At 40.4% G+C, this 12044-nt stretch overlaps 1 protein-coding gene across 5 annotated transcripts in view; it reads right to left on the bottom strand.

Annotated features, from left to right (window-relative positions):
* Nucleotides 1–264: 264 nt before the first annotated feature.
* Nucleotides 265–12044, bottom strand: part of STAU2 (staufen double-stranded RNA binding protein 2) — a 365534-nt gene continuing 353754 nt past the window's right edge. For all 5 annotated transcript variants that reach the window (XM_033933324.1, XM_033933325.1, XM_033933321.1 and 2 more), the window contains one exon: nt 265–1348. Coding sequence is in view for 4 of the 5 variants with exons in the window: in XM_033933321.1 (XP_033789212.1) it covers nt 1255–1348 (94 nt within the window). In the remaining variant the exon portion in view is untranslated. The remainder of the gene's footprint in view (nt 1349–12044) is intronic.

Raw genomic sequence — 12044 nt, 5'->3', positions numbered from 1 at the left:
CAAAAACGGGGTATAAAGTTAGGGGTCCTAAGGTTGGACATACTGTTGGCCAAGACATCCAAGCAGGCAATTAACAAAAAAAAATTATTTGGTCGTCTAATGTCAAAAATGGATGTTTCTGAGCCTTTGAATCTGAATGTCTTGTAGGAAACGCCCAAATCGGAGTTAGACATCCTTTTCAAAAATGATCCTCTTTGTGAATGCTTTTAAATAACTCTTTTGTCAATAGTTTTAAGAACAAAAAATGAAAACAACAGAAGCAGTTTACACATGAACTGATGTGGTTTTACTGCATTTAGTCATGTACGTAAGTCAAACATGCTGATACAGACATTACAGCTGCAAATCTTATTCTTCCCCAATGCCCATTTTTATACAGAAAATCTTTCCATCTGATTCCCCCTTCTCCTCCATAACATTTTCTTTCTGTTCCAGCTGCTAGTCTAAGTCAGGATGCAGTTATTAAAAACACTCAGTTGATGCAAAAATGTGAGTCAATACAACACAGAAATGGGTGTAAATGTGCTTCACACAACAGGGAAAATGTTCCATGGAGGCAAGACGCCTCTTCTGATTGAGAATGGCCATGGAAATCAAATGCAATTACTGCTTTACCTGGAGTATATTGCAATTGATTATTACTAACATCAGTTCATGTTTTAAGCAAAAGTTTTTCATGATTTAAACCATTTTTTTGTTTTGTGCATACAATTCAGATACCGTATATTAAAGTCATATATATTCAGATATGAAGAATGCATCTCTGAATCAAAAGATAAGCTGTTTGACTATACATGAAGACAACAACTACAACTTTCACAGCACTGTCATTGGTTAATTTTTTAAATATTCACGCATTTATTTAAAAAATGAGTAAAGATGATCTGAAACTACACTATGAAAAACCAATGCTGCTTGTTTTTAATATTAATTTTATTTAAAATGCATCATTTCCTTTAATACTTTTCTACTAATAAATTGCTACTTGAAGCTCGAGCAGTGTGATTAGATTTCTGTTGCCTTGAGGCAACTGAATTATGATCTGATCTCAAGTTTCAAGGGAAATATTGAATGTTTTTCTTTTCCCTGGTGAATAAAACAGAACCATGTATTATCTCTTGTGTTAGAATAGTGTTGTCTTCACAAAAGACTCAACAAATGATATTAGTCATCCATTTCCTTGTACATATACACCCTATTGCGTGTTGACAGGTTTATAAGGATGCAGCGGCGGCTGTGGGTGCTGCGGAGCTCCTAGATGACAGCCTTTGAATCCTTGCAGTCCTGAGCGATGGTGCCTGAGTTAGTCTGTTTATTGTCTGCTTTCTCTTCCAGAAGCTTGGCTTGTCTGAAAGATTAATACATTAACAAGAGAGTTAAGGTTCGGGGCTGCATATCTCAAGATATGTGTATTAGCAGGTGGGAAAAGAGACTAAAAGGTTACTACAAAAAGTTAAATTTTAAAATGAAATAATATTTATGTTCAGATAACATGCTGAAGAGATCATGTGGAAATGAGTTTAATGAAATTAATATTTGTAAACAGATACTCTACTATTGAAAATTTCAAATGCCTTCCTAAACTGTTATTCAACAAGGAAACTGGTTTTCTGGAGATATGGCAAAGCAGTTGACTCATATGTAATGGCCAATAAGGGAAATTTCTCTGGAAAGTTTTGGACAAAATTTACCTCTTTCTACCACTATCTCTTATTCAGGTAAAAAACTGAATTTGACATCTGAAAATAGTAATAAAATAACCCTGATCTTTGAACCCCAGTCCTCAACGCAACTTGTGAAATGATGATGCACATGGTTGTTTGAGGGTGTGATAATTGAAGTAGAGATCCAGTGCCATCAATTTGGTGACACTTTAAAGATACTGTATTTTGCAACCAGTTATTAAGACTTGAGAACACCTGCAGTAAATAACAGTAATACAGGATTTAATTATAAATCTCAGTAGACAAAGCTATGGGCAAGAAAGAAAAGAGGCCTACAAGGGGCCACTGAAAAGTTCTCAGCCCGTCCAAGAAGAGAATGTTGTGGTGCCATGAAACTTACAAATTATTCCACACTTTTCTTGACATTTTTTGTTTCATTTCATATCATTGAAAAGAAAAGTTTCATGACTCTACATCATTCTCTTCTTGGTTGGGCTGAGAATTGTTCAGTAGCCTCTTGTATGTTACTTTCTTCTCATTAAACAGGGCCATTTTAGAAATCCTTCAAAATGGACACAAGTCATGGTAGATGCCTACATAAATAAAGAACAGTAAAACATGACAACGTTAAACTTAAAGCAAGCTAGAAAGCAAAGTTACTTACCGTAACAGGTGTTATCTGGGGACAGCAGACAGATATTTTCACGTGCGTGTGATGTCATCCACAGAACCCAGTACAAACAGTGTTACAAGTTAAATGTCACTTTAAGTTTTAAGAAACTTTGCGATTGCCCGCACTGCACATGTGCGAGTACCTTCCTGCCCGACGTATGCTCACGGTTCCTCAGTTCTGTAAGCAAGGTAAGAAGTCAACCAGATGAGGTGGGAGGGATGTGAGAATATCTGCCTTTTGTCCCCGGATGACACCTGTTATGGTAAGCAACTGTGCATTATCCTAGGACTAGCAGGCAGCATATTCTCACATATGGGACTCCCTAGCTGAACATGATGTAATGGAGGGAATTTGGCTATTAAGAAAAAAATTAATTCTGTAATACTGCTTGGCTGAAATGACCATCTCATCTTGAATAGGATTCTAGACAGTAGTGGGAGTTAAACATAAGAAAATTACTGATGATGCCATAGCTTGGACTTTGTCAGCTGTTACACAACCTTTTAGCCCAGCCTGAGCATAGCATAAAGAAATACATGCCGCTAGCCATGTAGAAATAGTTCTTTTGGTTACAGGCTTTCCCAATCTGTTAGGATTAAAGGAGATGAACAGTTGAGGTGATATCCTGTGTGACTTAGTCCTTTATATGTAGTAAGCCAAGGCACGTTTATAGTTCAAGGTGTGAGAACTGTTTCTTCAGGATGAGCATGAGGCTTTGGGAAGAAACCTGGTAGCACAATAGATTGAATGAGATTAAATTCCGTCACTACTTTCAGGAGGAATTTAGGATGGGTGCATAAGTCCACCTTATCATGATGAAAAACAATGAATAGTGGGTCCAACACCACTACTTGGAGTTCACTCACTCGAAGAGGTAAATTAAGAAGTCGACTTCCAAAGTAAGAAACTTGAGGTGAGTAGAAGCTATTGGTTCAAATGGTGGTTTCATCAAAGTGGCTAAGACAATAGTAAGATCCCAGACAACCGGAGGTGGCTTGAGTGGAGGTTTGAATTGAATAATTCTTTCATAAACCTGGAAACAAGAGAATGAGCGATCAGAGATTTATTGTTGACAGGAACGTGGAAAGTACTAATAGCACTGAGGTGCACTCTGACCAAAGTAGTTTTTAGGCCACAATTGGAAAGATGGAGAAGATAATCCACTATAGATGAAAGAGATGAAGACGGAGCATCTTGGTGGTGGAGAGTACATCATGTATTGAAACGTGTCCACTTTTTTTTTTTTTTTTATTCTTTATTGATTTTTAATCAAAAATAGTGTCATACAAATGAAAGAACAAAAGATATTCCACATATTCCACTATTATCTATACAGGTAACATAAATATCATTCAATAATTTCATTTTCCTGCATATAATAATATCATAATATATCCTAATATACAATACAAATAAAGAATAAAGTTACCCAAATATCACTATCAATATTTATTCCCCTCCTATCAACCCCCCACCCCCCGGATGTGTAAAGATAAATAAACCAAAGAAAAGAAGAGATATGATGAAAATACATTATTATGTTTTTACAAATTTAGTCAACGTGTCCACTTCTGTTGATTACATTGTTGAGTAGAAAGTTTTCTGGAAACAGTTATAATGGCTTGTACAGCACCTGAGATTAGGATCTGCTGAAGTCAGACCGAGAGGTACCAAGCTGTAAGGTATATCAATTTCAGATTGAGTTATAAAAGAGACCCTTGACTCTGAGTGAGCAGAGATGGAAAAATTTGTAAGGGAATTGGATCCCTGGCACTTAGTTGAAGTAAAAAGGGAGTACCAAGGTTGTCTGGGCCACTGAGGAGAGACAGGGGAGATATGATTCAGATGTTCAAATACTTGAAGGGTATTAACATAGAACATAATCTTTTCCAGAGAAAGGAAAATGGTAAAACCAGAGAACATAATTTGAGGTTGAGGGGTGGTAGATTCAAAGGCAATGTTAAGAAATTCTACTTTACGGCGAGGGTGGTGGATGCCTGGAATGCGCTCCCGAGAGAGGTGGTAGAGAGTAAAACTGTGACTGAGTTCAAAGAAGTGTGGGATGAACACAGAGGATCTAGAATCAGAAAATAACATTAAAAATTGAACTAAGGCCAGTACTGGGCAGACTTGCACGGTCTGTGTCTGTATATGGCCATTTGGTGTAGGTTGGGCTGGGGAGGGCTTCAATGGCTAGGAGGGTGTAGATGGGCTGGAGTAGGTTTTAACAGAGATTTCGGCAGTAGGAACCCAAGCACAGTACCAGGTAGAGCTTTGGATTCTTGCCCAGAAATAGCTAAAAAGAAAAAATTTAAAAAATTTAAATTGAATCAGGTTGGGCAGACTAGATGGACCATTCGGGTCTTTATCTGCCGTCATCTACTATGTTAGGATCATGATGACTGACTCTGTCTTGAGTTTGACTAATGTCTTGAGAATGAGAGGGACTGGAGGAAATGTGTATAGGAACTTGTCTGTTCAATCTAGAAGAAAAGCATCCAGATGTTGAGAATACCGCCTGGAGCAGTACTGAGGCAATTTCTGATTGTGGGGAGAGGCAAACAGATTTATTTTGAGGAGTTCTCAGTGAAAAAAATCTGGTGTAATACTTTGGAGTTGAGAGTCCACTTGTGTGGTTGAAGAAATCTGCAAGTATGTCAGCTAGAGTGTTCTGAGACCCTTGCACATACACAGCCTTGAGAAATATGTTTCGAGCAACTGCCCAGTTCCAAATGTACTTGGCCTCTTGACACAGAGGGAGAGAGCCCGTTCCTCCTTGTTTGTTAATATAATACATCACTACTTGATTGTCTGTGCGTTCCAGGAGGACTTGGTTGGAAAGGCTGCTCTGAAAGGTTTGAAAAGCCTTTCGAATTGTTCTGAGCTCTAATAGGTTGATGTGGAATGTCTTTCTTGAGCTGACCAGCGACCTTGCATGCAAAGACTGTCCAGGTGAGCTCTCCAAGCATACACAGACGTGTCTGTGGTGAGCACTTTCTAATGTGGAGGGATATGAAATAGTAGACCTCTGAAAAGATTGGTCGGATCCATCCACTACTGAAGAGAGTGATGACAAGATGAGGTGACTATAATCTTTCGAGAGAAAGGATCGACAGCCTGAGACCATTGAGAGGCTAGGGTCCACTGGGCTGGGCTGAGATGAAGCCTTGCAAAGGGGATAACATGGACTGTGGATCCCATATGTCCCAAGAGCCTCATCATCTGTCTGTCTGAAATGGTTTGTAGAAGAGAAACGTGCTCTCAAAGGTGAAGGAAAGTGTCTTGTCTTTGTTGAGGGAGGAAAGCCCTTAGATGAACAGTGTCGACTAGGGCTCCTATGAATTGCAGTTTTTGGGAAGGTTGAAGTTCAGACTTTGGAAAGTTGACTTTGAAACCTAGCCTCTAAAGAAATGTTATCGTTAACTGTGTTGAGAAAAGTACTTCTTGAGGTGAGGCAGCTTTTATTAGCCAATCATCCAGATAAGGGAATACTTGAAATCCGTGAGTATTCAGAGTTGTTATTACAACCATTAGGCGCTTTGTGAATACTCTTGGAGAAGATGCCACGCCGAATGGCAGAACTTTGTACTGACAATGTTGATGAGACACGTGAAATCACAGAAACTTTCTGTGAGCAGGCTGTATAGATATATGTATGCAAGCCTTTTTGAGGTCTAGAGAATATAACCATTCATTTCATTCTAGAAGAGGATATAGCGTTCCTAGGGACAGAATGCAAAATATTTCTTTGACTAGATATCTTTTCAAGTCTTGGAGGTCAAGAACTGGTTGAAGACCTCCCATCTTCTTTGGAATTAGAAAATACCTTGAGTGGAGCCCTTGATTTTTCTGAGAAGGAGGGATTACTTCTATGGCATTTAGCTGAAGCAAAGCTTCGAGTTCCTGAAGAAGGGATGTCTGTTGTGATGTGAAAGAGGACTCCCTTGGAGGGTGAGTTAGAGGGTTGGTTTTGAAATGAAGTGAGTAACCCTCTTTGATGACTTTGAGGATTGAACAGTGGCTCGTGGACTGTAGGGGGCGATAGCTATGGAATGGATAATGTGTAATTTGTGTTTATGCAGTATTTTGTGGAGTTTTTTCTACAAAAATGCCTACTTTTCGTATGGTTCCTGGTAACTCTAGTTAGATACAAGCATATGTGTTAGTTAAGGCCACGCCCAATAGAAGCATACGAAAAGTTGGTGAATTAAAATCTGAATATGGATGTAGCCAAGGCCAGAAAAACACACTACAGATTAATATTAAGGAAAAGCATAATAATATTCTTTTCATGTACTTTGCTATTAAGCCAGACCATAGAGGAAATCAAGATATACATAAAACATGGAGGTATTAAGAACTCCATCTTGTTGTAATGACTCAATTTTGGGGTTTTCTGTCTTCTTTGTTCTCTCTGCTTTTCTTTGTTCAGGTTTTCCCGCCTTGAGCCTCGTGGGTCTAATTGATAACAGATGTGCTTGAGCTGGTTAGGTGGAGCACAAACGGGGTATAGCAGAGAAAGCCTTCTTCTATTAAGTATGACTGCAATATATCGTGTTGTGTGTGAATGGGGCCCCGAATGAATGATGTATGAATGATGTGTGAAGGTATACTAAACATGAGAATGGGTTTTGAAAAACATATTTTATATATTTTAAACCTGAAGAAACTCTAAGGAGAAATCCTGAGGCAACATCTGTAAATAGTTAGAATCAAAAACGCTGTACCAGATCTGCCCGCTTTAAGCAGGGCTTTAGGAGGTTTCATTGCTGGAAGGCTTGGCTTCTAAGCATTCCTAGGAGCTGCTTTGGGACTCTCCTTGGCAGGCTTAGGAATACTTTCAAGGGTTTTAATCCAATTTCCCTTTTCTGGCAAGGCTTCCTCGCTAGGAACAGGGGCTACCCTGTGATAAAAAGTAAGAACATAAGAATAGCCTTACTGGGTCAGACCAATGGTCCATTAAGCCCAGTAGCCCGTTCTCACAGTGGCCAATCCAGTGGCTTCTCCCATGTCTTTCTTAATAAAAGACTATGGACTTTCCTCCAGGAACTTGTCCAAACCTTTCATAAAACCAGCTACGCTATCCGCTCTTACCATATTCTTTGGCAATGCGTTCCAGAGCTTAACTATTCTCTGAGTGAAAAAAAATTTCCTCCTACTGGTTTTAAAAGTATTTCTGTGTAACTTCATCGAGTGTCCCCTAGTCTTTATAATTTTTGACGGAGCGAAAAATCGCTCCATTTGTATCCATTTTACTCCACTCAGGATTTTGTAGACTTCAATCATATCTCCCCTCAGCCGTCTATTTTCCAAGCTGAAGAGCCCTAACGGTTTTAGTCTTTCTTCATACGAGAGGAGTTCCATCCCCTTTACCATCTTGATCGATCTTCTTTGAACCTTTTCTAGCACCACTATATCTTTTTTGAGATAAGGAAACCAGAATTGAACGCAAGTTGGTCTTGGAGCTGATTTAGATGGTGATTCTTATTTTTTGATCTATTAACAAGCTCCAGTTCTGTTCATGTTGAGTGATCTGCTGAGTAGAAGTCTCTACTCTACTCCCAAAGAACTCTTCCCCCAGACATGGAATATTGGCTAGACAGTTCTGAAGATTAATATCCATGTCAGAGACTCTTAGCCACGCTAGATGCCTCATACCAATGGACATGGCAAGATGCTCTGGATAACATCTCAAATGGATCAAATGCCATCTGAGCCATATATTTTCTAGTCTGTAATAGACTACGAGTAGTCTGTCCAAAGTACTCAAGATGCTCTGAGGGAATATATTGTTCAAAGTCTGCCAACTTCTTTATAAGATGTTTAAAGTAGAATGACGTGTATAAGTTGTAATTCAATACTTTACTGGCCAACATAGAGTTTTGGTAGAGATGGCATCCAAATCTGTCTATTGTATGACCCTCACGTGCAGAAGCATAAACTCTGGTACTGGAGGATTTCTTAAGGGTTGACTCCACAAGCAGTGATTGGTGTTGTAGCTGCTTTGTCAAACCCCAGACAAGATATAATTTTTGGAGCTGCAGTGAAAGAAAGAGGATTCTCCCAATTTTGAAATAGGGCCTCCTTAAGCAGATTATGCTATGGTAACTAGAGAAGCTCCTTAGGAGGTTCATCATAGTCTAAGGCATCCAGAAGCTCTGCCCTGGGCTCAGTATCAGCCTCTAATTTGACAGGTAGAGCCTTGCCCAGCTGTCTAATGTATTTGGTAAAAGACAGACTTTCAGGCAGAGATCTCCTTCTTGGAGGAGGGGGAGATGGATCTGAAGGAATTTCATATGATTCTGGTGAAGACAGTGTGCTCACACTCAGAGTCAGTATAGTGTCGTGAGAAATCAGAACTAACCTCAGGAACTCCAGGTAATTCTCTGTAGGAAGAAGAATGTCGAGGAGAATGGTGAGACTGACAAGATGATGTTTCTTGATGTCTTCGGTATCAATCCAATGAAGAGGAGCAATGGGATACTCTTTTCCCCAGAAGCATGGGAACGATGTGATGTTGATTGACGATGCCGAGCATCTAGCTGAAGAGGTGCATCAATGCCTCAATATAGAGCAATGATGTTTTGATGGAGAGTGTCGCTGTCTACTGGTAGATCGATGCGATGTAGACCGACGCCTCAATGGATATCTAAATTCAGTACCCTGTGGCCTTAAGTGATATGCTTAGGCTGTGCCGATACCGAGGGAGTCAATTTGAGCACCAATGTCACCGATCTCCCTCCTGAAGAACTCACTGAGCTGCTCTTTAAAGATATGCAATGATACCCTTGGCTCAACAGTCGGTACCATCGGTGCAGCAGGGTATCTAGGGGTGGGTGACCTTGAGGAGGATGCACGCCCTGGAGGAGACATAGCCTGCAGAGATGGAGAATGGTGGTATCACCTTTTAGCCTGCATCGAGGGACTCGATGCCGTAAAGGCTTGCAGCGTTGGTTGGGAAGAGGATGGCATCTTAGCTGAAATCTCATCGATGCCTATGTTGATGCTGGTACCAAAGGTACCGCAGGCTCAGAATGCTTCCCGGTGTCCATAGCCAAATTGAAGAGCTTCTCCTGTTGAATGCGACAAGCTTTTAATGAGCGCTTCTATAAGGTGGAACAGCACAGACAGGAGTTCACATGATGTTCCGGGTCTAAAAACTGCAAACACCAGCTATGTGGGTCAGTTATAGAAATAGGCCGCTGGCACCGACAGCACTTTTTAAAACCCATCAACGATTTCTATATGGATGGAAATATGGCGTCACGACAAGATTAAACTCAATGATTAAAATTGAGGCAAACCGAAAAGAAAACCGGAGGCTGAACAACCCCGCTGAAAATGCCTCGCTTGAAGGCAATGAAAGCTCCACATGAGGGAAGGTGCCAGAGGGAGGAAAAATAAATGATTTTTTTTTTTTAAGACTAAGAAGGAAAAGATTTTTCTTTAAGTTCATGAAAATTTTTTTATTGAATTTCAATAACAAAACAGGTAAATACAGATGCATCAGTATTAAAGTGTTCATACAGTTACAATGAAAATAACTCCAGTGCCTCTGTAGTAATATAATTAAAGTGAATATAATAAAAATGGAACATAAAGAAAAGAAAGAAGAGAGAGAGAAATAAAGGAAATGGTAAATCTGAAGATCAGAAAGTTATATCAGGAAAAATATACTGGTAAAATCTGAATGTTACGAATTTCTTGTTTAATCGCTACATCATAGGATTTTGTGGTAGGAATGATAATAATACAGGTACAAGGTACCCCATGAGCGACTACTTAGGAAACTGCAAAACCACGGGGTGGAAGGGGATATATACAGATGGATTAAACACTGGTTGGCAGGCAGAAAACAAAGGATTGGGGTGAAGGGACAATACTCAGACTGGCGGAGGGTCACGAGCGGTGTTCCACAGGGGTCAGTGCTCGGACCGCTGCTGTTCAATATATTTATAAACGACCTGGAAACGGGGACGAAGTGTGAAGTTATAAAATTTGCGGATGACACCAAACTCTGCAGCAGGGTTAGAACCGTGGAGGAATGCGAAGACCTACAAAGGGACCTAAACAAACTGGAAGAGTGGGCAAACAAATGGCAAATGCGATTTAATATAGAGAAATGCAAGGTCATGCATATAGGGAAAAAGAACCCGATGTTCCGCTACAAAATGGGGGGATCGGTGCTAGGGGAAAGCAACCTTGAAAAGGACTTGGGTGTGCTAGTGGATACAACAATGAAATCAACGGCACAATGTGCAGCAGCTTCAAAGAAAGCAAATAGAATGTTGGGTATTATTAAGAAGGGTATCACAACCAGGACGAAGGAAGTCATCATGCCGCTGTATTGAGCGATGGTGCGCCCGCACCTGGAGTACTGTGTCCAGTATTGGTCGCCGTACCTCAAGAAGAACATGGCGATGCTTGAGAGAGTCCAGAGAAGAGCGACGAAAATGATAAAAGGCATGGAAAACCTTTCATACGCAGACAGGTTAGAAAGGCTGGGGCTCTTCTCCCTGGAAAAGCGGAGACATGATAGGGACTTTCAAGATCATGAGAGGTATCGAGAAGGTAGATAGAGATAGATTCTTCAGACTAATGGGGACCACAAGTACAAGGGGGCACTCGGTGAAGCTGAAAGGGGACAAGTTTAGAACCAATGCTAGGAAGTTCTTTTTCACTCAGAGGGTGGTGGACACCTGGAACGCACTGCCAGAGGTTGTGATAGGACAGAGTACACTACAGGGTTTTAAAGAAGGATTGGGTAAATTCCTGAAAGATAGGGGGATTGAGGGATACAGATAGAGGTAGAGATGGGGTATAGAGAGAGTATAGATAGAGACCAAGGGGGATTTAAGGGTTCAGACAATGATCACCGTACAGGTCATGGGCCTGATGGGCCGCCATGGGTGCGGACTGCTGGACGCGATGGACCTCTGGTCTGACCCAGCAGAGGCAACTTCTTATGTTCTTAGCACACCAAGCAGTAACATATCGTGAATATGCATACAATGAAAAAGAAACCCCTAATTAGAAAGAGTCAGCTATGGTCAGAATAAGGAGATTTAGCAAATACTAACAGCGGTGCCCACAATTTTTCAAATTTTTTCAAGGATTGAGATCTTTCTGCTGCAATTCGTTCAAATTTAGCGGTCAGGCAGACCATGTTCCACAGCATCTAAAGATTTCCAGTTTGATAGTATCAATTTTATTGCTATAAGTATAAGTATATGCAGGAGGTCATCTGTGTCTTTAACTAACATGGTTGAAGCTGTACTATAAGGGTGGAATACGATAAGGGAATATTTATCTGTAGCATAGAACATATGTCAGCCCACACCTTTTTCCAAAATAGTTTAAGCAGCGAGAAAAGATTAACGAAAAAGAAGGGCCAAAGGCCAGTTTAGAAAAATGATTATGGGTTGAAGGCACGCTAACCGGACAAAGTTCATAAAAACACACTTCGCTCCGTGGATAATGAAGAACTGAGGAACCACAAGCCTACTTCAAAAGGGAAGGCACTCGAGCATGCGTGGTGCGGACAGTCGCGAAGTTTCTTAAAACTTAAAGTGACAGTTCACTTTTAACACTGTTTGTACTGGGCTCTGTGGATAATGTCACCCATATGTGAGAATATGCTGCCTGCTTGACCTAGGATAAGTAGAATTCCCCTTAAATGAAAAGGACAAGGAAAAATAATTTTCCCT

This window comes from Geotrypetes seraphini, chromosome 2 (assembly GCF_902459505.1).
Source record: "Geotrypetes seraphini chromosome 2, aGeoSer1.1, whole genome shotgun sequence".
In the NCBI taxonomy this organism is placed as follows: domain Eukaryota; kingdom Metazoa; phylum Chordata; class Amphibia; order Gymnophiona; family Dermophiidae; genus Geotrypetes; species Geotrypetes seraphini.
Note: the sequence above shows the minus strand (reverse complement) of the source record. Positions and strands in the feature narration are given on the sequence as shown.